General features: G+C 43.2%; 2 protein-coding genes across 3 annotated transcripts in view; both read left to right on the forward strand.

Annotated features, from left to right (window-relative positions):
• Positions 1-17,611, forward strand: part of LOC119223413 (ERC protein 2-like) — a 42,491-nt gene extending 24,880 nt beyond the window's left edge. The window contains exons 7-9 of the mRNA XM_062562704.1: positions 2,393-2,560; positions 14,207-14,344; positions 17,384-17,611. Coding sequence (XP_062418688.1) covers positions 2,393-2,560; positions 14,207-14,344; positions 17,384-17,611 — 534 coding nt within the window. The remainder of the gene's footprint in view (positions 1-2,392; positions 2,561-14,206; positions 14,345-17,383) is intronic.
• Positions 17,612-20,759: 3,148 nt separating this feature from the next.
• The window catches only part of LOC134102909 (ERC protein 2-like), an 88,600-nt gene continuing 84,852 nt past the window's right edge, over positions 20,760-24,507 (forward strand). For both annotated transcript variants that reach the window (XM_062564688.1, XM_062564690.1), the window contains exons 1-2: positions 20,760-20,809; positions 20,921-21,114. In XM_062564688.1, coding sequence (XP_062420672.1) covers positions 20,930-21,114 — 185 coding nt within the window. In that variant the 5' untranslated portion in view covers positions 20,760-20,809; positions 20,921-20,929. The remainder of the gene's footprint in view (positions 20,810-20,920; positions 21,115-24,507) is intronic.

Genomic DNA, 24,507 nt, shown 5'->3' on the forward strand with positions numbered 1-24,507 from the left:
AAAATGATATGGTGCTGACTGAGGGGCTGGAAAGTGGGGTTTCGGGCGATGATGGGGTGATATAGATCTGTTTCTAATTCATCTCTAAAGGTCCTTTTGGGATTTTGGACTTGGTCAGACTGGCCAACAGTTGGCGCCTCTCCTTCTATTCCTCACCTCTCAATTTCTTTATCTTATTCTCATACACAAAGAAGCTGTGATAACAAAACAGAACGCGGTCCCAAATGGCCAATTGCATAAGAGCAATCGGTACCCCCAGTTCTCCTCGTCAGCGTAGGAGTTCTGCTTTGCGCGTTATGCCTCTCGCATGGAAACACACAAAAAAAATCCACAAAGCTTCACAGTCATAGCTGGGAAATGTGGGCCTGTCCCAAAGACAACCTGACCTCGAGGAATTGAGGGATTTCTCACACCGACACATCACTTTGTCTCACCCCAGGCCCTGCCCCTTTAAACGGCAATAGAAAACCTCCTGGATCGCACGGAGCACGGCTGAGAGGACGCAGTGTTGAAAGAGAGGTACAAGTGACGGTTTGAAAGTGAGAGGTTTGGTATGAAGGCGACATTGAGAAGAACAGCAGTAGAGAGGGGGGGGGGGGGGAGGAAAATTGGAGAGGAAATTGAAGGAGATGTGAGAGGTTAATTACCTTGACTTGTTAGCTGTCTATCATCTCAGCATGTGTGCCAGCTGATAAAGCCATACAGTATTTCCTGCTGGACCTGCTGACGGAGTCGCCGTTTGAGCTGGTGAAAGAGCAGCATGTCAGCGGTGTTAATGTTTGCTAAAGGATTCTCATCATCTCTCCCCCCCCCCCTCCCCCCCAACGTCTTTCACTCAATTCAAGTTAATATGCGGCATAGGCAAAGCGTCAAGTAATAATGAGATTAAAACAAAAAAGGTGCAATTCGTAATGAAAATAACAGAAAACAATGATTGCTCTCTCTTTTTTGTGTGTTTTATTAAAGGCTTGGCAAAGCGTGCCGATTGTGTGTGTTTTATTCATCCGTCGCCTTGCTCTACCCCAAACTTCTTTCATCCCCTCCCTCCTTGTTTTTCATGCACTGTGCCTGGCAGCAGTGAGTGCTTTAAGAGGGTATTAGCAGGGTGTCCGTACAGTACTATCACAGCTTAGTGGGCCAGTGCAGGTGAGACAGCAGGGATTTCCTGTTAGGCCTCTCTGCTACATTCTTTCTAAATTGCTCTTTGCCAGGTGGGGTTGAAGGGGAGGGTGGTCTCACCCGCTCCCCTACATTCTGTCTCATACACACAATGGCAAACACTCGAACACACGCGCACGCATGTTGGGTGCAGCACAGGATGATGTGCATGTGCCAACATACTGTACGCACAAAGGATTAGTGCTGCCACTAGTGTGTGTGTGTGTGTGTGCCAGTGTGGAGTGGGGAGGACAGAGCAGGCCTCAGTATTGGTGTCTGGTTGTCTGCCAGAGGAGCAATATGAGATAAATACTTCACCATCTTACACCTGGGGGTCCCGACCTGCTTCTAATGCTACGGCTTGAGAGGAGCCCTCTGTGTGCCGGCAGCCTGCAAGGTGCACTCTCATTTTACACAAACTCATACGGGCAGGTAGCAACTCATGCTGGGCCAACATCATATCTCTCGATTTTGTGCTCAGTACATGTGTTATTTTGCATTTCTTTAGTTTTTACTGCCACGCTATTCTTTTTTTCTACTGCGGTTTGATGTGTGTCAAGTCTGGCTAGTTAAAACGACCCCCGTCTTCTTTTCGTTATCTACAGAATGCACTTGCACTTGTGTGTCTCACGAATTCCTAGAATGAAATAATGTACACCTTAAAATTCAGTTCAAATGGGTTTTCTCATTGCGCCATGTGGCCCAAGTGGAGAAGAGCAACAGAGCAGCACAGTGTTATGTGTGAGTGGGAATTTGTGTGCGTGGGTCACTGTAGGCGGTGCAGCGCAACACTGATGGATGTCCAATAATACGTTCTGGATTGAGCTCAGATACAACTCATCTCACCGCACGTGGCCAGATACTGAGGGTTGTTAAGTGTGAAGTGTGGGAGCAGTCTGATCTATGGCAGCGCTGGTCCGGTCACACAGCAGGCTGAATAACAAACGAAGGAACAGGCCTCCCGCTCTCTCTCTCGCTCTCTGAATCACTTCACAGTGGTTCACGTTATGGCCTCTATCAGTTTTAGGACTGAATAGTCACATACTGAAAATAAATGCTGTATTTCTTTGCTAAACTGTATGAATATTGTTTTATATTAACTACTCTGATTCATACTATCCCTTTTCTCCTGTGCATCGCCCCGCTTGCTAAATATGTCAGCCAACTCGTCAGTTCATATTTCCGTGTGACTTTTTATCTGCTAATCTGAACTTCTTTTCTTGGTCTTTTCCAGGTAGATGCTCTGCGAGTGCGTCTGGAGGAGAAGGAGCAGTTACTGACCAAGAAGACCAAGCAGCTGCAGGACCTGACCGATGAAAAGAGCACTTTAACTGGAGAGATCAGAGACATGAAGGACATGCTGGACGTCAAGGAGAGGAAGGTTAATGTGCTGCAGAAGAAGGTAAGTGAGTCCAACTTTTTGAATGGCTTTAATTGATTCATTTTCCACTGTACGCTTGGCAGGAAAAACCTTGGAATTTAATCACTTTTATACGATAACAAAGAAGTGCAGATATTCTGTCACCACATCTGTCACCGCATAAGCTAGCTTGTTAACTGGCCATACTGGAAGCTCATTTTCTGTTCTGGCTACGTGATCATGTCTCTGGGACTGTGAATAGACAGTGAGAATGTTTGCTAAATCAATCAATGCATGTGTCCAAAGTAAGATATTTTTCTCCCACTATTGCTTTTGGTTAACAAAGATACATTCCATATAAATACATTCCAATGAGTTCAGTGCAGAAGAAAACGTCTCTCTATACACACATATATGCACATATATATGCACACCTGCACGCAGACACACACACACACATAAACGCTCGATCGCACGGCATGTCACAGAGGCCTTAATGAATTTTATAAGGTTAGCTATTTAGACAGGGCCTGTGGCCACCTGTGGTGCGCATCTTGGCAATTCCCCTTTAGACCAATTACACACACGTAAAGGTCCCCTCTCAACTTCCTCGTTTCCTGTTATGTCCTCAAATTAGATCTCCCTCGCTCTCCTTCCGGCCTCCCTCTTGCTGAGTTTAAAGAAAAAGGTCTCCGAAGGTCACATGCCGTGTCGCAAATCAGTGTGGATGCATGTGGATGTGTGTGCACGAATATGTTCAAATGCATTTTAATGTCTGTGTGACCTCGGGGTGTTTCTGTGTGAGAAGCTTAAAGATGACCTTCATGTGCTCCCCGTGCGTTTCTCCTTTGGGTTCCACCTATAGCGCTCTAGGTGAGTCACTTAGTAAGCTTGTTTTTTTCGCAACATGGGCCCCTTTTTTTAACAGTTCATTCACGGGTGATTTCAACTATGACTTTATTTCGCAGCCGAAGAAATATTGCCGCCAACTTTTTTCAGAGAAAGTTTAAAAATGTAACTTACTATTCGTTATATTTTACTACATGCCTTTTTTTGCCAGTTTCTTCCCCACATACTCAGGTACATTAAGTTGGATGATGCAGACTGATATTCGCTTTATGTTGACCTTCATTGCCATCTTTTTACCAAAAGCCTTCCTCTTCCTGTGAATTCAGTGTTTTCCAGTGTCAGTATTCAGAATTATGGAAAATGCTCAAAAACATAAAACACTACATTGGAATATGGAAAAAGAAATGATATATGGATAAAGATCCCCAGCAAGTATTCCACCCCTTGAAAATGAGTCTTAGAGAGAAATAGAGAAATCTAAATGACAAGAACGTATTTCCTAACTAAAGAGGGACTGCATGACTTTTAGCAAAAACACTGATCCTTAATCCAGCAAATCACACGTGTTCTGCATTGATTTTGTAGCTCGGTCCAATTTGGCTTGGCATGAGATGTGAGCTTTGCTGTCGGCACAATGATTAATAGTTTTGACGTGAAGTATATTTTGGTTACAAAACCATGTGATACCAATGTTACCCAATACAACACTTGTGTTTTCAAAAATATGAAGCAAAATATTTGACCCTAAAAACCAGACATCTAACCCTATTTTCATTTGAGAAGATTGGAACACTTAATGGAGTTGCACTATAGCACTATAGTAGTAATTGTGTAGTGACAGCATCTATTTATTAAACATCAAGTAGGGAAGCTCACATTACCAATTGTGAAAATGTATAATGTTATTTCTATCCAGCATCATACATACAAGGGTACATTTCCCTCAATATGGGGGGAAAGTCATGTTTCATGTGGTGGGACGAGGTTCAGCCTGGATTAGGTCATTTAAAAGTCCAGTGAGTGGCTCTCCTCCAACTCATAAAATTGTCAGCTCTGAATGAGTCCTGCCCCCCTCCCCTGATTTAACGATTCGATATCCAAACCAGACACACACACACACGCACACAAACAAACGTGTCATCCTCCCGGGCAGCTTTGAGGATTAAGATGGTGCACCTGGGTTTTTACAACCAGCCAGCTATCTTCACTTCAAATGGCTCCGAACCTCCCTCCACACGGGGTGTTGGTGTTGGTGACGCAGGCTGGTGACAGATTTCAATTTAATGTGTGTGTGTGTGTGTGTGCAGGAAAACTCGCTCTCCTTGGGAAACATTGGGAAAGCAAAGAGCAACAACAGTCTGTTTTATTTTTATGTGGGTGTGATATTAAATTGAGGTGTTTTCTTTTCGTTATATTGAATTTTTATTTATTTTACTTAGTTATTAAAAGAGCCAGCTCTGGTTTATGTCATCTTGGACAACTGTAGGTTGGTTTCTAGCAACCATTTGAATCGTCAGCTTCACGACTATATGCACATAAATATACATATGATAAGCTATTTGGGGACTCCAGTCTAAAGCACGTTTTTTCAACTAATTTTGAAGGAGGTGGTAACGGATGCAGCAGAGTCAGATTCCTTCGTGTGCTCTGGCTGTCTTTGTTTTCACACTATGCAAATGAACTACAGCCTTCCTAAAATAGAAAGGATCTCTTTCGTAATGTCAGTGACATAACAATGACGTTTTGAGAAGAGATTAGTTAGTATTTTGCTATGATATTGTTGATTCCTTATATGTAAGGGTTTGCACTGTGGAACTACTGAATGGTAAAGGGCCCTTCTACATCTACCCGCCAATCAATTATTTATCATAGCCAGGGACACTTTATACACTCGAGTAACGGGTGGCAGATGAGTCACAGCTTGAGCAGACTTTTGAAATGAATGCAGTGTATCACTGGCGATACTCTCTTAATAAGCAACACATATCACTCGCTGGTGCCCTGTTTTCCGTCCTTTTCCAAAAGGCCTCTCTATGGACAGTCAAAATGACTTATATCATGGTACCATGATGTCATTGCTGTAGTTTGAGCTCTAAATTGATCCTAATACTTAGAGGCTGAATTAAAAAAGAAAAAAAAAGAAAAAGAGTTCTTTAAATTAAAAACGAAAAAAAAAATGCATACGCCGGGTTTGTGCCGTCATTTTCCGTCTTAAGTATCACAATCAGAACAGTGGGAGCTCTGTTCGAGACCGTGACCGGTGCATAATGATGCATTTATTTATTTATTTTCGTTTTTTTTTTTTCCCCTTTCTTTTCGCTGCGGGGGCAGGGGTGTGGGAGGAACACACGTAGAGCCGGTTGTGGTGCGGTTTTGGCATACATGTGTTATTCATGTTCAAACATCGTGGTTGTCTTAATCCATATTCATGCTTTTAAAAAAAAAGACTGGCTTGTGTGCATGGACGTATACTACCCCCTATCATGTTCTCTCCCTATAGCAACCACAGGCGGGGAGATTTGATTACGTCCGCTTAGGCCGGCATCGGGCATACGTGTGCATGTTTGCGTGTGTGTGTGTGTGTGTGTGTGTCCACACAGAAGGATGCCGTGTACACAAGGGTCTCTGTTCGTTATAATAGTGTCCAGCTAGGTATCCCCTAGACTTTCTCAGGGGAACCCGGCTCTGTTTCAGAGCACCTTCTGCCAGACTCTGTCAGCACTTGCTCCAGCCTGGTGTCATCAGCACGGCGAGGCCTTTGATTATGAAGAAAAGTAAAGAGAGAGAGGGAGAGAGTGATATATAGATAAATAGAGATGTTCCCTGGCCTTCAACATTTCCAGTCCCACCCACCCACCCACACACACACACACACACACACACACTTTGATCTCTTTCTGTGGAGCGTTTGCTCTTCTGTTCGTCCATTTTTCTTAATTTTACGAGTTTTCATTGCTGTTGAAATACACTCCACATCATGTCCCTTGTGGAATTAAAAAACGTATACAAACTAATGACCATTTTCTGTTAGCCTCCTAATACTTTGAGAAGACTACCCATGGAGGTTTATTGATATTAGGTTTTCCTATTAAACCTCCCTTTTATCTCCTTTTTCTGCTTGTTTTAAACTCTTCTCCAAAACAACACTAGCCCTTTTAAATGAGATGCATATGGATAGAGAGAGGATGTACTGTATTCTGTTACAAAGTGAAATATTTGTTCTGCATTGGCACAGGCTGTGTGTTTATAAACAAAGCATTGCTTTCTACTTTTGTGTCTGTGTATGTACAACAATGGACAATGACCTCTTCATCCAATTTGAAACTATATATATATATATATAGCTATATATTATTAAGTATCCTGCAAAGGTCTGAGTAACAGGTTTGCACCAAATCCTCCACTCAGATTCATAGTCTTGTTTACTTGGTCTTTGGTCAGTTATTTCTGGATCAGAATCCGGAAACGGCTCATTTAAGCATGTAAATATGCATCCAAGTTGTACAGCTACTTCGGTTGAGACAACAAAATACTCAAAAATGTGCATCAGGAAAACATTTTGATTGGCTTTGTGTATATAATATAGGTCTATAATCCTTATACTGAGTAACTTAATTTATTATTTATGCACTTGACATTGCAGAATTGAAACAGTGGATGCAATAACTAACCTAAATACACTGCGGGGCAGACTCTGTATTCCAGTTGAGTAATTGTGTGTGTGTGTGTGTGTGTGTGTAACAGCTCTATTTCTAAAATATCTTCTAACTCTTTTGTGTTCCTGTACGTTTCTGTGTGTGAGCGTGCATGTGATCTTGATAGATCTTGTGAGGGGGCCAACCATGCCTTTCATCCTAATGGATTCCATCTGACCAATCACAGCGCAGAGACATGGTAACAGATAAGCCCGTTGGAGCTGGGGAGGTTCCGGTAAACAGCCTGAGAGAGGCCCCCCCCCCCCCCGAATCCCCCTTCTGCTCCTATCAGCAATCAGCCGGGGTTAATGGTGAGAGCCCGGGGCTAGCTGATTGGAGCCAGGCTACACATCGGTCAGGACAAACCCAGTGTCAGGCCACATGTCAGGCACCGGCTATTCCCAGTCCGTCTTCCCCCCGGGGCCACAACACGCGCACCGCGGTGTAGAGAAATCACGCCGACACTTCCACTTTGACGACGAAGCCCTTCCTGACTGTGTCCTGGTGACGACACCAGCCGTGACTCGGGCTGACCTGTTTCCACCCAAACCGGTTGGCAGTCAAGTGGCAGACTGTTGAGTTTCTGTCTCTGAAGCGTGTCACAGTTTCACCCTCTGTCTCTCAGTTGAACTGTATGCCTGCATGGTGTATTTGACCTGTCTGACCAGATCACTGTAAAGTGTTCCTGGGTCAGAAGCCCCAGGTTGACCCCCCCCCCCACACACACACACACACACAAAGACACACACACGCACACAGCTGCTGTGGTCCCCGCCGGGTGGCCACATGTAACTTCTCTTTCTTCCTTTCTCTGATTCACTCTTTCAGATCAAAAGCCTCCCATTCCCTCTCTCCAAAAAGGAGAAAAAGAAAAGAATTAATACTAATGGTGCTGGGAGCAAAGGAATGAAGCGTCAGGGTAATTACCCAGCAATCACTGCAGCATTCCACAGCTGAGGGGGGCAAAGATAGGGTCTCGAGCCTAAAGAGCATGGGCGTGGATCAAGTTGGCCGGCGAACACACAGACGCGCTCACACTCACGTACAGCTCAGCTTGCTCCGGTGTAATCTGTCTTCATTGGACGACCGCGCGGTCCGCAGGAGTCTCCTTGAGCTCTGCAGGTCCACCAGGAAAACACTCTGAATAAAACGACAGTTTCCTCGGCGCTCTCGCTGTTTCCCCATCCTTCTTTGTGTGCTGATCTGCATCCGTGTGTGTGTGTGTGTGTAAGTGCACGCATGTGTTGCTTAATCTGTGTGTGTGTGTGTGTGTGTTTCTATTTGATATGTATGAATGCAGTGGAGGGTCTCTGTGTGAATTGCTTTCTGGAGGAATGTGTGGGTATAGAGGGGGAGGATGTCTGCCTGTCATATGTGTGAGTGCTATATGCAGACCCCATCGGCTGAACCTGGCCTGACATTCATGATAACAATCATGGTCTGATTGTGTGTGTGTGTGTGTGTGTGTGTGTGTGTGTGTGTGTGTGTGTGTTTGTCCCTGCGAGATCAGTACTGTAGGTTCAGAATAAGCCACATGTTACAGCGGATGTATGGAATTAGACGAGGGGATACGGTTTGTGTATATGCAAATGTGTTCAAACACATACACTAACAAGTTGGCTTATTTATCAGGGCTACTTAAATATTTGTGTTTCACTAACCACAAATAATGAAAGTTGATGAAAGTTTCTATGGTCTTTTGTTTGAGAGATTAGACCAAAGTTTTTTGATAGAAGGGGCCAATTAATAGTTGTTTGTACTCATTAGAGGCGGTAATGGTCTAAAACCAACTGTTTTTACTTACTGTATTTGTGTTTTTGATGAGGAAGTTGTGTGAGTAAAAAATATCACTTTTTCATCCACATTTCTGATGGTAGCAGCAGTACTCATCTGTTCAGGAAATATTATCCGCAACTTCGTGCCTCCACCCTGACGTTTTGACAGTTATTCTGATTTTGGGTAAATTTCATGTTTCAAATTTTTCAATAGAATTATATGAACGCAAACTTTTATTTGTGGTTCATTTGTAGCGTCATTGAGTATAAAACACAGCCCTTCAATTACTACTAGAGCACCACTATACTGTATACTACTATAATGTGTGATTATTCAATACTAACACACATCAAAACTATGTCTTTGAAAATTCTGCTTTATCTTATTGGAATCATCCAGCTTTTATAGCTTCTTCATGTTTCTTAATTTATAACCACGATTTCTTCCAATTTAAGATTATTATTACAATTATTACACATTTTTGAATATTGATAGATGAGGCCTATGATGCGTATTCGTCTCTATACACGCTCTGTATTCGTAAGGTGTGGCTATGTTTACACGCCTGTGCGTCTGCATTCAAATGAGAGAATGTGTATATGTGTTTGTGTGTGTGGTCTCGATGGACACAGGGCACCTTTGTACTTCTAAACAGACACTGATGGTTAGAAGCAGAACGAATGATGGGGCAACAGAGAGGAATCTGCTGGGAGAGTCACAGGCGTCAGGCGTAGTCGTAGTGATACCCATCGATAATTCTGCCCCCCCCCCCGTTTGGATGAAGGATAGGTGAGGACCGATCCGTTTGGCTTGTCGACACTATAACAAAAAACAGCCGTCATTCTGGCACCAGGGAGAAACTCTCATTTATTCTCTAGTTTAGAAGAAAATAATGCTTCCTGATAGAAATAAATCGTGAGCTCTAGTTTTCTTTAGAAATGTGGAGGATTTCAGAAGCCGACCATCAGGCTTCTTGACCCTCGCTTCTCTTTCTGCTTCTCTCGGGCACCACTCATCTTTGGAAGTAATTTTACTCGATAACAGACCAGTAATGGCTCCTCCAGCAAAGCGGCATGACTTCAGAAAGGTCATGGAGGGGATCAGGGGAGAGGTGTCCGTTTCTGCTTCGTGGGGTCTTTGTGTCACGTTGTTCCCTTTGTGAATTCCCACTCTGTCCGCTCAACGCAGCTCTATGAATACATGCTGGCAGTTCTCTTCCTGTAGCGAAGTCCATTTTTGCTTCTGAACAAGCTGCTAGTCTCATTCAAGAACATTTATACAGGGGTAGTGTGTAGATGGTGATTGTCTTCATCATTCCTGCGACTAGAGAGGACAGTGTCTTCTCTGTTTTACCTCGCTCTGTAAAAGACAACGCGTTTCTTTTTAAATGAACTTTGGAGTCGTCACAAGTAGATAAATGCAGGAATTGGCCACAAGGGGGCACCCGCTTACATAATACCAGCCTTTCATCTGTCCTCCAGTGTTCCTGTGTTGCTCTTCTTCACAGGCAGCGAGGGGTTGACACTGGGACAGGGGTTGAATTGAGTGCACACGCTCCTCGCACTGCAAAGGTCACTGTCTTCCCTGAACCTCAAAACCGACCGGTGCTTCACTTTGAAGAACCACATGTGCTCAGGAGCTGTAGAGGAAGTCCTTTATTATTAATCAACAGATCTGAAGGAAGGACATGGGGACAGTAGGCAGGTGTATACGTGTTTGAGCAATACACTTACGCACTTATAACCACACACTGTTTCAAATGCACATGCTTTACTTGGATTGTGGGGAAGTTGAAGTAGCAGAATGACCTTTCCAGTATGTGTAGTCTTTTGTTGTAGAGTTTCTGTCTAAATGTGACCTATATTTCTCTGGGGAAGAACATACTGTGTTACTACATATTGTGCAGTTTGTGGTTATCGTCCCTCTGTATTTGTGTGTGGTTATGTGTATGTACACATGCACATGCGTCCCATATTACTGCCAGGAACTTTGGGTTTTACAACTGTCCCCGTCATATTTTCAGAGGCGATGACAAGCGCAGTGAAATGAGCTGCCTTTCACAAAGGGCGACCAATTATTGTTGGGTGTTTTTATTGGTCCAAAAGAGTTTTAAAAATACGGACGATTGTATTTGTATGGTGGTCACGCTCCACGCTGGTCTCCTTTGTGTTCTGCAGAAGTGATTCATCTGGAGGCCACCGAGTTCTACTTCTCAGTTTGGATGGAAGAAAGAAGGGTCGACCGGGTTTGTGGTTCTACTGCGGAAGAAGCTGCTTTTAGATCGCGATTTTTGCCAGAAGGACAAGGCCTTACACTGTTTCACTAACTTCTCTCCCGTTACATTAGAACTCAGCTTGTCTTAATCGTGTTCGTACTCCACAGAGAGCAACGGCAATGCAAAACCAGGGTTCCCGAAGGATATCAAAGCCCACAAAACAGAACCCAAATGATTTTGATGACATGTCTGTGTTAACTTTACATGAATGCCTTTGGGTATTGTTTGATTCTACAAATTCATCCTTTGTCCGTATGTACCATTCACTTGAAGATACTGGGATAGCTGAGGAACGCATGCAGGGGTTTTATTTTAAATTTGCACAAATGTCCATTTGGACTCTAAAATGGAATGAATCGATATTGGTTGTCAAAGGTCATTGAGACCTGAATAACATTTTTCATGATCGCATTTTTGACAACCTATAAACTGAATGGTTGACAGAGGCGTACAACCAAGAGATGTAAATGCTTTTTTTTCTTTTACAATTTTTCCCACGGATTATTCAAATCTTCGACTACTTTTTTGGGGGGGGGGTCAGTAACCACACAATTAAGGAGACGAACCCGGTCCCATTCTATCTGTGTGTTGATAAAGTTATCAGAATGAAAACAATATTCCTGTAAACATCACGGAGGCACGTCATGTGTGCACGAGATAAATGAGACAGGCGTTATGGTTCCTCCAGAGGATACCCACTCACTGAGACCGACAGTCCACACCGCAGTGCCTGGCCCATAGAAGTCCTGGTAGCGGCGTATCGTAGGTGGTCCACTTCAGCGGGAGGTGTGCGTGGTTGGAGAGCGGGATGACACATGCACAGGGCTATAATGATAAAAGCCTGCGTGTGTGTGAGAAGACGTCTGAGGCAGCCTCATACCCTGAGAGATAAAAAGAATGACGGCTGCTCTCATCATAACAATCGAGCGACTGACCCCCCCCGCCCCCCCCCCCCACCCCCTCCCGTCTATCCGAGAAAGGCATGCGGCTGCCCAGCAGTTCTCTTTGGGGAGTATGTCTTGACTTTGCAAATTATGACAGAATACCTCGCCCCCTTTTCCCATATCAATGACACACGTGACTCCTTAATAGAACATTTACGTTTTTTCTGCACAATTTCACAGGAGGCACAGCGACGTGGCTAAATATTTTGTCGAGAGGTTGTTATTTTATGTGACCAGGCCAAAGCAAACTGAAGCTTGGTGAAGAATGTAATCATTTATCTAAGACCAGAGGGCAATATGCTCAATTTGACCTAAAATAGGGCTCTGTGGTGTCTGTAGGAAATGTGGGAGCTGTGGTGTGCACCATGTACAGTATACGTTTTGTTGGCTATTTACTTTTTTACTGTTTATTTTAACAAGGTATTTCAAAGCTACACAGCTGACAACTAGAGGCAAACACCATGTTTGGTTTGTTTGTGCTTTGTCTCATGGTTAATGCGTGTGGAGCGTCTGTCTTGTTTAATCGGATCGGCGTCTTCGTGATGTAGACCGAGAATGTTGTAATGTGTCTAGTTTCGCAACTTAAGTGGCTTTGTTCTTTGGGAAGTAAGTTAGAAGTACCTCTTCAGCTGTTTCACTTAACATCATAGAAACACAAGAGAATAATCAACTTGCCTCTTTTCTTTTCTTCCCTCTCACACATCATCAAACCCTAAAATCTGATCCAACTCACCGATTGGCAATCATGAATGGCTGGGAATTGTATCTGACTTTAGTAGTGTGAAGCTTTCCCATCATTCCCTGAAGGGTTTGATGTCCCTATCGCTTTTGGACTGACCAACCAGAACTTTTAGCCCGACTGGATAATGGCTGTCATTAACCTATCAAGATCTGCCCAATGGTCCTGACTGCATTTTCCCTTCCCCTCTTGTCACTTTCCCTCTATTGCCCAAACCAAGATGGCTCCTTAAAATCTTCGCGCTTGCCCTCCAGTGAGCAGAGAGAACACCAAAGTCTGAAGTCTAATTGGAATCATTTGTAAAATAGCTGTGGAGACGTGGGCATTATCTATCTATGCACCCATGACTGGAATGCGGCTGGTCCCCCCCACTAGACCTTTTCTGGCCTTCCACCAGCTCAGTTAAATTGTAGTCTCTTGATGGCCTGAAGTGCTTTCCCTATATTTATTTTATTGGATTCTCATGTTCATTAAATAATGCATTCCTTTCATTGCATGTGCCTTTACTTTGTCAAATTCAAGCCCCGAGGTGAGAAAGGACCACTTTGGTTAAATGTGGAATTAATGCTTTACAGCAGTGAGTGAATGGCGCTTTGTCCATCTGTAGAAAAAAACACTAAAGAAGACTTGAGGTTCTAAAACTTTGAGACAGGAAGAAATGTGCTCCTCACCAGTGAATAGGTCTCAGGGGATCTAAGGCAGTGCATCAACTTTTTCAATTTCCATTTAAAATGACGTAAATTCAAATTGAATGGAATGTAGTGAGTGGTGTGATTGTGGAAATCATAAGTCACCACGTCACCATTTCCTGTCATCACATGTGCTTTCCCTTTATAACTTATTTGTAGACCTCTGGGGTCTCATTGCGTCGCACTGTGCCCTACTCCGGCTGCATCTGCTAGTGTTTTGGTTGGTACAGCTCGGAGCGCTTTTTGTTTGTGTGTGGGGTGTGCACGTGTGTCTTTTTCTTTCCTGTTTGGTGGATGTTCATCAGATAAAGACTTTTGAAAACAGCAGCTGGCTTTTGCACCAACACCTTAGTGAGAAGAGGTCGGCCGCAGAAAGGCCAATGCAGAGACGCAGTCCCAGACGCCAAAGGGCTGAATTAAACGAATGGGTGCATTGTTTGCACCTTTCCACAGAGCCTAGCGTCTTATCCCGTCATAATTGTTTTAGACTTTCATTGCTGCTCATCTTTAAGATGCACAAACACCTTACAGATTTGGGATTTTGAGAATTTAGCCAGAGGTCAATGGGATAATTCCTTTGGCACCGCAAGGTCTAACAATACTCCAGTTGTGCACTTTGTACTTTTGCAATTTAATTAGCTTTCTTTCCAAAACGCTTGTTTTACATGAGCATGCTAGTAACCTGCGCTCCTCTCCTTCTCTGTGTCTGTCCTCTCTCCAGATTGAGAACCTGTTGGAGCAGCTAAAGGATAAGGACAAACAGCTGGCTGGCTTGAGGGAAAGGGTCCAGGGCCTTCAGACTGACTCCAGCAACACAGACACAGCGCTGACCACACTGGAGGAAGCTCTGTCAGAAAAGGTACCGCTATGGGAGGGATGAGGGGAGGAGGATGTCCTTATTGAAAAGGTCAGAGGTCAAGAAAAGACACCCAAAGTGAGGTTCAAGGTTAGGCCTTTGGAATAGTTGCTGGAGAAATGGGGAGAGGAATTTTGTACTGTATTGATGAAGGAAATTAATACTTTTTGGACAAATGTAGACGAAGCAGCAGTCTATACTATACATACTGAATAAAAACTCCCCAAATGAAACCATTTGACCAAGAACCAGTCTGAAGTTTTTACCAAGTGAGGCACACTTGCCTTTTAGGGGGCTAGCATATGGCTTAATTAAGTTGTGTTCTTTGCTATGACTCAATGCCATGATTTAGTATGATAGCCTTTTTGATTTATAGACGTTGGACCACACTAGATGAGGTCTTTTATAAAAACTGTAGAGAAGGAGAAGGGAGGTCTAAGGTGAACCTAGACACAGGATTAGTCCCTGTCTGTAACTGCTGAACGTAGGGAGGGAATTTTAGGATAGAAGTTTTGAAAAGGGGAGGAATGGAAAAGTGCAACGGCAGGCAGAAGAGGCACAGCCCTGATGGAAGAGGTGGCCTCAGAATGAAGGGAGGAAGAGGTCAAGGAATGTAAGGATAGAGGCAGAGTAAATAATGAGTAACTTCTGCAGGGCATTTGAAAAAAAGAAGACAAAGAACAGAGCTGGCAAGAGGAACAATGCTACAAAGGATCAGACAGGAATGAAAATCCATCGTCAGATAACACAGCCTTCAACATATAGAAGAAGAAATTGTAACTAACCGTGAGGGAACTTGATGATAGAGGCTGTTATTGTACTTTTTACTCTCAATGGACATCCATTCCACGGTTATCAATATCATTGATTTTAAACTATACTTACCTGCCTACTTAGCCTCAGTACATAGTATAATATGTATCTATATATATATATATATACAATTATTAACTAACTTCTTTTATTGTTGCATGTTTAAAGTTGTTGGTACTTTAGTATTAAAACGGATTTCTTTGGAGCTGCAGACTGAAAGGTTCCCATTTATGTGTTTGTTTGTACTACAGGCAAAAAGATGGGAAAAAATGTGTATATTGTTGGCACTGGCTGCTAGTTAAGAGTCCTTACAAGTGAGGACAGATGGGGACGTCCAGCTGTACTTCCTGTTTTTTCAGTGGCTTCCACAGTTTTTATGTTAGTGTTGAATATTGCTGTCTGCTACGTTAGCGTGATTTACTCGCCTTAGAGATGAAGGTAAAATGCTAGAAAACACTCTAAAGAGCCACCATTATAACGTTTGAGTCATGCATCTCTCCTGCCTGGTGAATATGATCGGATGTCATCAGCCACAATGAGCCAGTCATTGCGAAGCATATTGCAAGCAGCTGACGCTTTTATCTGACTTTAAAAAAATGGGTTTAATTAAACCAGACCTTTTTTGCTGAGTCATTTAACAAAGCCTAATAAGAAATGTTCTTGGTAATGGTAAGTATATTGACACTCATGTGAAAGCATGTGAAGTGGAGTTACACAGAGGGGAGCTTTAGTTCATGACAGATATGTGTGGAGTGTGTCTCCTTATATGCTGACTTAAACTATACTGAATTTAATGGATCTACTGGAAAAAAAACCTTTGCATGCTGCTCACTGAAATATATCTACTCATAGACTTTATGCAGGCTTATGGGTTTTTCACTGATTACATATTTCCATTTAAAATCTTTAAATTCACCAGTGAATCTCTTCTATACATTTTTACGTTTTTGTTGCAAACAGACGTTTAAATGAGTAGCATAATGGCCACGGTGAGCCGTAAATCCATTTTCAGCCTCGGCCCGTTTACCCAGAAACCACTTCTGATGAAGCCTACATATAATTCAGCTAAGATGAGGAGAACTATGGCGAGCTATTCAGACTTTGAGGTCAACACAGGGTGGGTGTAATGCGTTTACAAGAGGCGAGTGTGTGTGTTGCTAATCACACTCCCTGTCACAAACCCGCTTTTTGGAGCCAGTCGCCAGCCACAGTGCTGTGGTTCTAATTAACAGGCCGAGCCCTGCTCTTTGGTCTTTGCATACGCCTGTTTCTGATCAAATATGTATTTTTGTTTTGTTTATGTGTACTCCCCACTTGAGTTTCATAAAGGCAGATTTTATTATCACCTCCTGGTCTCTTCCTTAAACCCCAAACATCCACGAGATGTCTCATAAAGAGGGGAAAACACCCGGGGCCGATTCGGTCCTGTGGTCTCTCTCCCCTTACGGTCTCTCTCCCTCGCCCTTTCCTGCGAAGCCCACGATGCAGTGAGTTACTGTGCCAGGTTTAGTTAGTGAGTCTATTTGTTCAATTACCCGAGGTTTTAAAGCCGCCAATCAAGCAGCGATGCCACATCGTAAAGCCTCATTGCTGAGCCTTGCTCTGCGCCTAAATAAACACCTGAGTAAACACCTTGATAATCACTTCAGTCCACACCTAAAAACACACACACACACACACACCTACTCTACGCACCTTGCATGCTCCACCACCCATAGAGCGGACCTGGTCTCAAGCCGATGCCCAGAACCGTCGTCCTCCCACTGTCTGATGTTAGTGAAATGAGAAAATCATGGTCAACACATTCCAACCTTGCTTATCAGCAAGAAATGAAAAATGGAAGGAAGTGATCTGCAGTCCTGTCCCATCCTTTCACAACGAATGTGTCTCCGTCCCTCAACCCTTCTGGTGCTTTCACCATCTCTCTCTCTGTTCTTCTTGGCTCTGATCTCCTCATGTCTGGCAGTATTGTTCATAATGGGCATTTATGAGTTTGTCTTTAGCCTCACTTTGCTAGGCTTGCTGGCTAGCCTCGACAGCTAAATATATTGATAGGAAAGAACTGGAATCACAAAGGGCTCATGATCTTTTGCACAATGGAAGCAAGATGCACACATTTGAAAAACGTAAACAAGCTTTCATGCAGATGGTCGCTATACAGGCACTTTACCGGAGTACTGGTCACACCTCATCAAACATTGGTTTCTCTTCCCCTTTTTGCCATTTCAGGAGCGAGTAATCGAAGGTCTGCGTGAGCAGAAGGATCGGGATGACAGGGTTCGGCTGGAGGAGCTGGAACAGATGAGGAAGGAGAACCAGCTATTAAAGGAAACACTTTCAGCCCTGCAGCCCCACAAACTGCCCCAGAGTCAGCCTGCTAACTCCGTCCTGACCCCGAACCAGAGGCCCGACGGAGCGGTCAGTATGCATTGTTTCGATGAAGTCATGATACTTTAGGAAAGGATGTTTTGTAGAAGACAAAACAGGTGTGTGTGTGTGTGCAGTGTTTTTGTAAACATCTTTTGGATATTGTATTGCATTTGATGTTAAATATCTAAAGGGGAAGTTGTGCCTGAAAGGGTAAGCGTGTTGATACAGGCGTTGTACAGGAGATTGATAGTCTGAGATATGTACGGACTGCACACAAACCACCATCAACATTTAATCGTTATTCACATCATAACAGACTTGCACATGCTTCGCCTCCAGTGCCAAGCTGTAAAATGAGCCCAAACACACAATCTCATTTCAAAGAACATAAAACAAATAATAAAAAGTTCCTTCCCCAAAACATTTGACTTCAAACGAACATTGTGATGCTTTATGATTATTATTCATTGTCCTGAAATAATTCAAACTTTTACAACCATTCTGCACTGGTTGTAATACACTACCTTGCACCCTGTATTTACACTGCTTACATCTGCAGTAACAGTAATTCCACTCTTTTACCTCCCGTGTGCATCCACGATATTGTTAGCAAAGGGCCTGCCTGCACTTTGTCCCACAGGATAAAGGCATGTATTAAAAGAGAGTGATTTATGGACGTAGAAGATCCCTCTAGCCCTGTCTCGGTTTTTCTCCCTTTTTTTTTTCCCTCCTCCAGTCTCACAAGCCAGGACAGAATCTTGCATTGCCAGAATTTATGAGAATGTTTTCTTTTATTCTCACAGAAAGCATACACACATCTCATTCCTGTGAAATTATATATTTTTGAATGTTGACACAGCACCACATGAAACAGACAGCAGCTCCATAACTCTTTTGTAGGAGGCAGTTTCACACTCCGACAGAAGTGCTGCCATAACGGGACATTTCTGTGTACCTGGCAGCAATCAGACCTGTAATGTAAACTTCCAGATTCTTCAAAAACACAGCTGATGTTTATGTGTTTCAATTTTTGAGTGTGTGTGTGTGTGTCTGTTTCTTTCTGTATGCCTGTGCATGCAGGCTTGTGCAGAAACAACAGTTGGATTTGTGTTTGTGCGCATGTGTGATCTTATTGATGTGGAGTGGTGAGTAAAAGGCTGAGCTGAACTGAAACGATGCCCAAAATGAGCTTCTGCTCAAACAGACCTCACATACAGATTAGTCAGTATGTAACACCATTTGATCCCGACAACCATGTGTACTTTGTTCTAAATACTGGGAAGTAAGAAAAAAAAAATCGAGAAATGAGCTTTTTAAACTCTCATGCAGATATAATTTGTGTTGCCATCGGGTTGTGTACACAGGGCGGCCCACTCACTGTGTCTGAAGATGTTTGTATGGGTGACTCGGTCAAGCTGTTAGCAGAGTTTTTCATCTTAACCTCAGAGCTCTGTTGACTTCACTGCATCCTCATCCTCTTCCCATAAAACAGTATTTGTTGATGCTGGGCTTAATAAAGGACTTCTGGAACTAAACACTAGTTCTTCAAAAAGAAAATTGTCATGAACCTCAGGGAAGGCAATGACCTCCCCAAAGATCAAACCAGGTGGATGTTGCATTTTTTGTCTCCTTTGCTTTATGACAATATTATTGATTTTAAGACTTTGGGACATTGATTCTTTGCACTGAGAGATGATGATGAGATTGAATGGTGTCATTTCTAAATATACAAACATGCATATTATCTTATCTAGTAGCCAAAACCTTATTTTAAAAGCTACCCAGCCCTTTTTGGGACTGGTTATCCCCTGACCCCCGTTGAGAGCCTGGTGGCCACACATATTTAACTTATTTGTAATATTTACACTTCTCAGACATTTCCAGGAATGATAATAATAATTTCGTTGACCAAATATGTCATTTTATCTTTACTGGCCTTGCCTCTCCTGTCATAATATCACTAATTCTCGTTGGACCCCATGTCCTCTCAGCCTATGCGCTCCCTTCAACAGCATTTTCAGTTTTCCACTGAACGAACATAACAAAATCTTGTCCACTTAGGCCTAATGTGTTTTGTGAAAGCTAAGATTGGGTTTGATGGGAGTGCACGAGTGAATGAGGCTGGGTTTGGAGGTAATGGGGATGAGGAAGAAGTAAACGGACTCAGCTTGCTTTAAAGAGGGCCAAGTATTCCCCTTTTTTCACATCACGTAATCCTTAGTACAGTCCCATTTGTATAGAATACACCTTTGGTGTGACGCTCGAGGGGCTTTTTAAGGTCACATGTGTGGCATTGGAAAAAATACTTTAGACAGGTTAGTCAAAGGTTATCTACGTACATGGATATTTGTTTACAAAAAAAGAGAGAAAGTTATAGTCTACAATAATAATTTACATTTTGAGTCAGTTTTTTTGATACAGATGAATTCCTGCTACGTTACCTCAGTATGCATGTTCTCCAAAAACCTTTCAAGCATTTTGTGGGGCTCGATGTGTCGTCTCATTGCAGTCTCTCCCATATTGAGGGACCAGTTTAAGTCTATCTGGAAATTGATAAGGTAACAAGAGGCATTTGGGAATAGACTTCTACTGACAGACCCATAGATGTACTATGTAGAACCAACGATGAACTGCTTAGCGTGAGGCTGTGTGTGTGTGTGTGTGTGTCTGTGTTTGTGCGCGCTACTTGATGATGTTTAAACGAGTGGCCTCAGCTGTTTCAACAAGTTAAACAATCTTCGCAAACACAGACAGACTGAAGTGAAGACCAAGCGAAAGAGGCAGAAAGATAATTCTAGGGTGCAAACTTCCTCTGGGATATTTTTCTCAGAGAAGAAAAATAATTCATCAGTGTAACTCTTTTTTTTCAACATGTTACTTTTTTTAATGTTTGGTGGTCTCATAAAATTGCAGCCAAATACAGAGACAGTTATTTTATAATGATAATGACTGAACTCCAAACTCGGTGATGGTGATACGTGATGGACGCCCCGGGGAGGCAAATGATAGACGTAAACCACAGAAAAGCAGGCAGCGGAGGAGAGGAGGGGGGGGTTGGGGGAAGGGGGTGCACAGATTGGTTCTGCTTCAGCTAGACTGTGCCTCTAACCACATACTCAGGATTGACTTACCTTTGCTTTAAGTTTCAAAGCTCTCATCTGACCCAGGGTCCAACCTCTCACTTGGTTCTTCTACTGTATTCTTATTTTAACATCTGTTTTATCTCTTTGTATTCATTTATAGGTTGAAAACAAAGTAGATAAGCCTCCAACAGGAAGCCCCACAGTAGGTTATTTTATGCTTCTTTGTTTGTGCTACAAATTTGTGATTCAGTCAATTCTTATGTTGCTCAAAGTGTCCACACTTAATGTGTTGTGTTCTGTCTTCCTCTGAAAGACCCAAAACATGGAAGAAACAGTCCGGAAGTGTCCAGACATCACAGATCGTCTGAGGCTTCTGGAGCAGGAAGTGGCTCGCAACAAAGAGGAATCTGGGAAGTCACAGTCGGAAGTCGAGAGGCTAATGGCGGCTCTAAGGGATGCTGAGATGGACAAGTTGTGCAAGGAGAAGAAAATCGCTGATCTCGAGAGGTGAGGGGCAAAAATCCAGTGACATTCGCAAGACACCATCTGGGTGTCCTCAGAGCGCAGTGTCCTTTCAAGTGACCGGATCTTTTTAAGATCTAAAATCATTCCAAAGTGCTCTATTTATAAAGGAGTAATCCACGAGACATAAACTGTCTAGATTTAGTCCTCCCAGCACTTGAAACCACTTCCACTCAGTCATGCTTTTGGCCTGATGTAATCACACTGCACGGTGTTACCTACTGTTTGTGAGGTTTTTAATCACGTTGCTTAATATCCTATCATTTGTTTCTATGTCTCAACGTCTGCAGACCTGGGTAAGTAGTTTTCAGTGTGCCTGTTAAACATACGATCACAATACGGCTGATATTGTCCCTTGCCATCACGTTAGACATCAATTCATGGCTGTTGGGTTAGTTTTACACTATCCAAGGTATAAAGTTGTACGTCAGGGCCTTTTGGCCCACATAATTCCCAGCAAACTCAGATTTGAGTATTGCAGTGGGACAATAAATGTACTGTGCATTCATGGCAAACATTCTGGTCCTCATCTCTTTCACAGCAATAACACAATGAGAGACTTTATGGATTTCCTGACTGATATCACGGAGAGACATTTAGCCTCTCAGTTGCGTTGACATCTGCAGAAATTCTTCCTATTGCATTGCTATCATTTGTGTTTTTCCTCATCACACTGTTTTTACGTGTGTCTGTTCGCAACAGGTAAGTGGCTGTGTTTTATGCATCACCGTAAACGCATTTAGCAAATGTGTATGTGCTGTAGGCCTGTGTGTGCGCTTGTGTGTTTTTGGCAGCCAGTAGCAACGCCAGTGGGAGGTGGTGTACCCAGCCCTGACACTGACTGTTTATACTTCTCTGTTTATTACTGGTGCAATGATACTCAATTATCATCTGATTTATGGATTGGAATGTTGTGTACATGTGCCCAAAAGACTGTTTAGTGCCAACACAGAGGTGTTGTATGTGAATTATGGTGTGTGTGTGTGTGTGTATGTGTGTGTGTATATAAGTAGAATAGAAATTGCAATGCTTTAGTGTGCATCTGAAGGGATAATAATTAGTTGAGTCTGTGGATGTAGATCAATAGTTGGTGGGTCGCCTATAGATAAAATTGTGAGTGCTAAAAAGGTGTGTGAAAGAACAATATTGGGACACAAACGCCAGCTTTGGTCCTGATTGGCTTAGCATGCATCCCGCTGCATGCGCCGAATCCACCCCCCCCCCCCCCCCCCAAAAAAAATCTCTCTTGCCGCATTCACTCCTCACCCGTTTTTACAGACTCTGGCATGGAAGCCACGTGCTCACTCCAACTGTGTGGGAACGCATGAGCATCGAGCACAATGGGCGGGCAGAGTTTGTTCCCACAGTCTACTCCGTTTCAATGTGTTTGTGCCCGCGTCACACCACGACCTCGACATGTGCCTTGCTACCCACAAGCGGCTGTCACCAGAGAACGCTCATGCAAGCGCCCCTCTCGGTTGATGGGAGCGCTTGGAATCAAGCGTTGCGAGAGTTTTCCTCAGCTCGTCCATCTTTCTGGCGCTGCTGTCTCATTAGTGTCAGACGGTCACTCTTATCAGTCTGACCCCCACTCTCCGGTCAGCATGGGCGAGTCGGAGGTCACATGCATGTCAGCTGCAGGTTATCAGGGGAGGATCCTTCTGCAGCCGAACAACGCCGCTGTAATGCCATGTATTGTGAAGTAGAAGAATGGATTTTGGATGAAGTTAAAAGCGTGTGAAAAAGCACTCAAGATACTTTGTCTCCCGTAGAGAACAGCTATTGTTCATTGTAACTACATTAAGTTGTAGTTGGATTTCATTTCCCGTTATCGATCAAAACTCTTGAGTTAACCAACATATTTAACATCATTACAGATGCACCGCACACATGTGTTGTGTGACAGCATATAGGCGGACAAGTGTGTCCGTTTGGTGATTGGACTCCTGTGTAAGACGGGCAGAGGATGAATGTCTTTTTAAACCGCGTGTTTCTTCTGGAACTCGGTCAGACAGCCTATTAAGCGATATCTCAATGGAGAGGGAGAAGACCAGATGATTAAAAAGAGTCTTACTCATCCAGTTGGCAATGAAGCAGAGAGAGTCAAAGACGAATGTGGCCAGCAGGTCATTGTAATAAATACCTCCCGGCACAGGGGAGGCTATTTCTTAGATTGGATCTCTCAATGATCTAATGTAAGTCATAACATTTAATAGTTTATTGTTGGTGCTTTATTCACGGTCATGTGTTTTGTTGAAAATCCTTGCTAATTTACACTATTCGGAGAGACTAAACAGGCTCGATCAGCTGTTAACATTAACACTAACAGTTGGATTTGTCAAGCACAACTCCGAAAGACGTGGTTTCTGAACTCTCTGAGTAGTTTGTGCACATATGGTGGACTAAAAATCCCGATTCATTTAATTAAGTCTCTTACTCAGGTTGTATTGACTGCTCAAGTATCAGTAGTATGCTCAAGAGAATGAGTCTAGTGGAGAGCCTTTTTAAAACATGGTCCGTTTTAATCAACCTTGAACATCAGCTATAATAATGCAGATTGAAAGGGGCAATGCTTTTGATTGGTTAATGCTCCGTTTTCTTTTACATTTTAACAAGTGGAAATATTTTAGATACTGTGGTTGTGAATGCTTTTACAGTTGTATTCTTTTAACGTTCTTGCGGCAAAGTGAGAATTAACCTTTGAGAAATTAATCAACCTCCCAGTCCCACCATATCACAGCTAGTGACTTTGTAATCACTCTGGTATGTACGGGAGGGTTCCAGGAAAAGGGAGGCGCGTGTGTGTGTGTGTGTGTTAATATGTGAACGTACATATGAACTGTATGTGTGTGATTGTGAAAGTGTGTGTTTGGGTGACTCTGAGGGGAATATGTGTTCAAAGTTTAGTTGGTGGCCAGAAAGACAAACATTCATTCAAACAACCATTTGCAAAATAAATGGCGCGTTTCCACCGAGCGGTACGGTACAGTACGGGTCGGGTCGGTACGGGTCGGGTCTGTTAAACATGATTTGGCGAGCGTTTCCACCGCCAACAGTACCCTTACTAGATAGGCGAGGTATTGGACGGAAAGTAGATAGACGTCATTCGATCGGGCTAAAACTGAAAGCTAACCGCAAACAACAATGGAGACAAACAGCCGATCCTGTTCTTGCTTCTCCATATGTGGCTGTTAAAGTAAATGCTGCGCGGCGACATTGTTGCGACGGTGTTGTAGTTTAAAAATGGTCTTTCCCCTTGCGGCACGCGCAAATAACGACACTCTTTCAACCAATCAACGTTCTGCAGTGAGTCTAGCTCCACCCTTCAGTACCAAACAACTGTGCCAGGTACCCCAACGGAAGGGTACCCAAAAAGTG

Source organism: Pungitius pungitius, chromosome 1 (assembly GCF_949316345.1).
Source record: "Pungitius pungitius chromosome 1, fPunPun2.1, whole genome shotgun sequence".
Taxonomy (NCBI): Eukaryota; Metazoa; Chordata; class Actinopteri; order Perciformes; family Gasterosteidae; genus Pungitius; species Pungitius pungitius.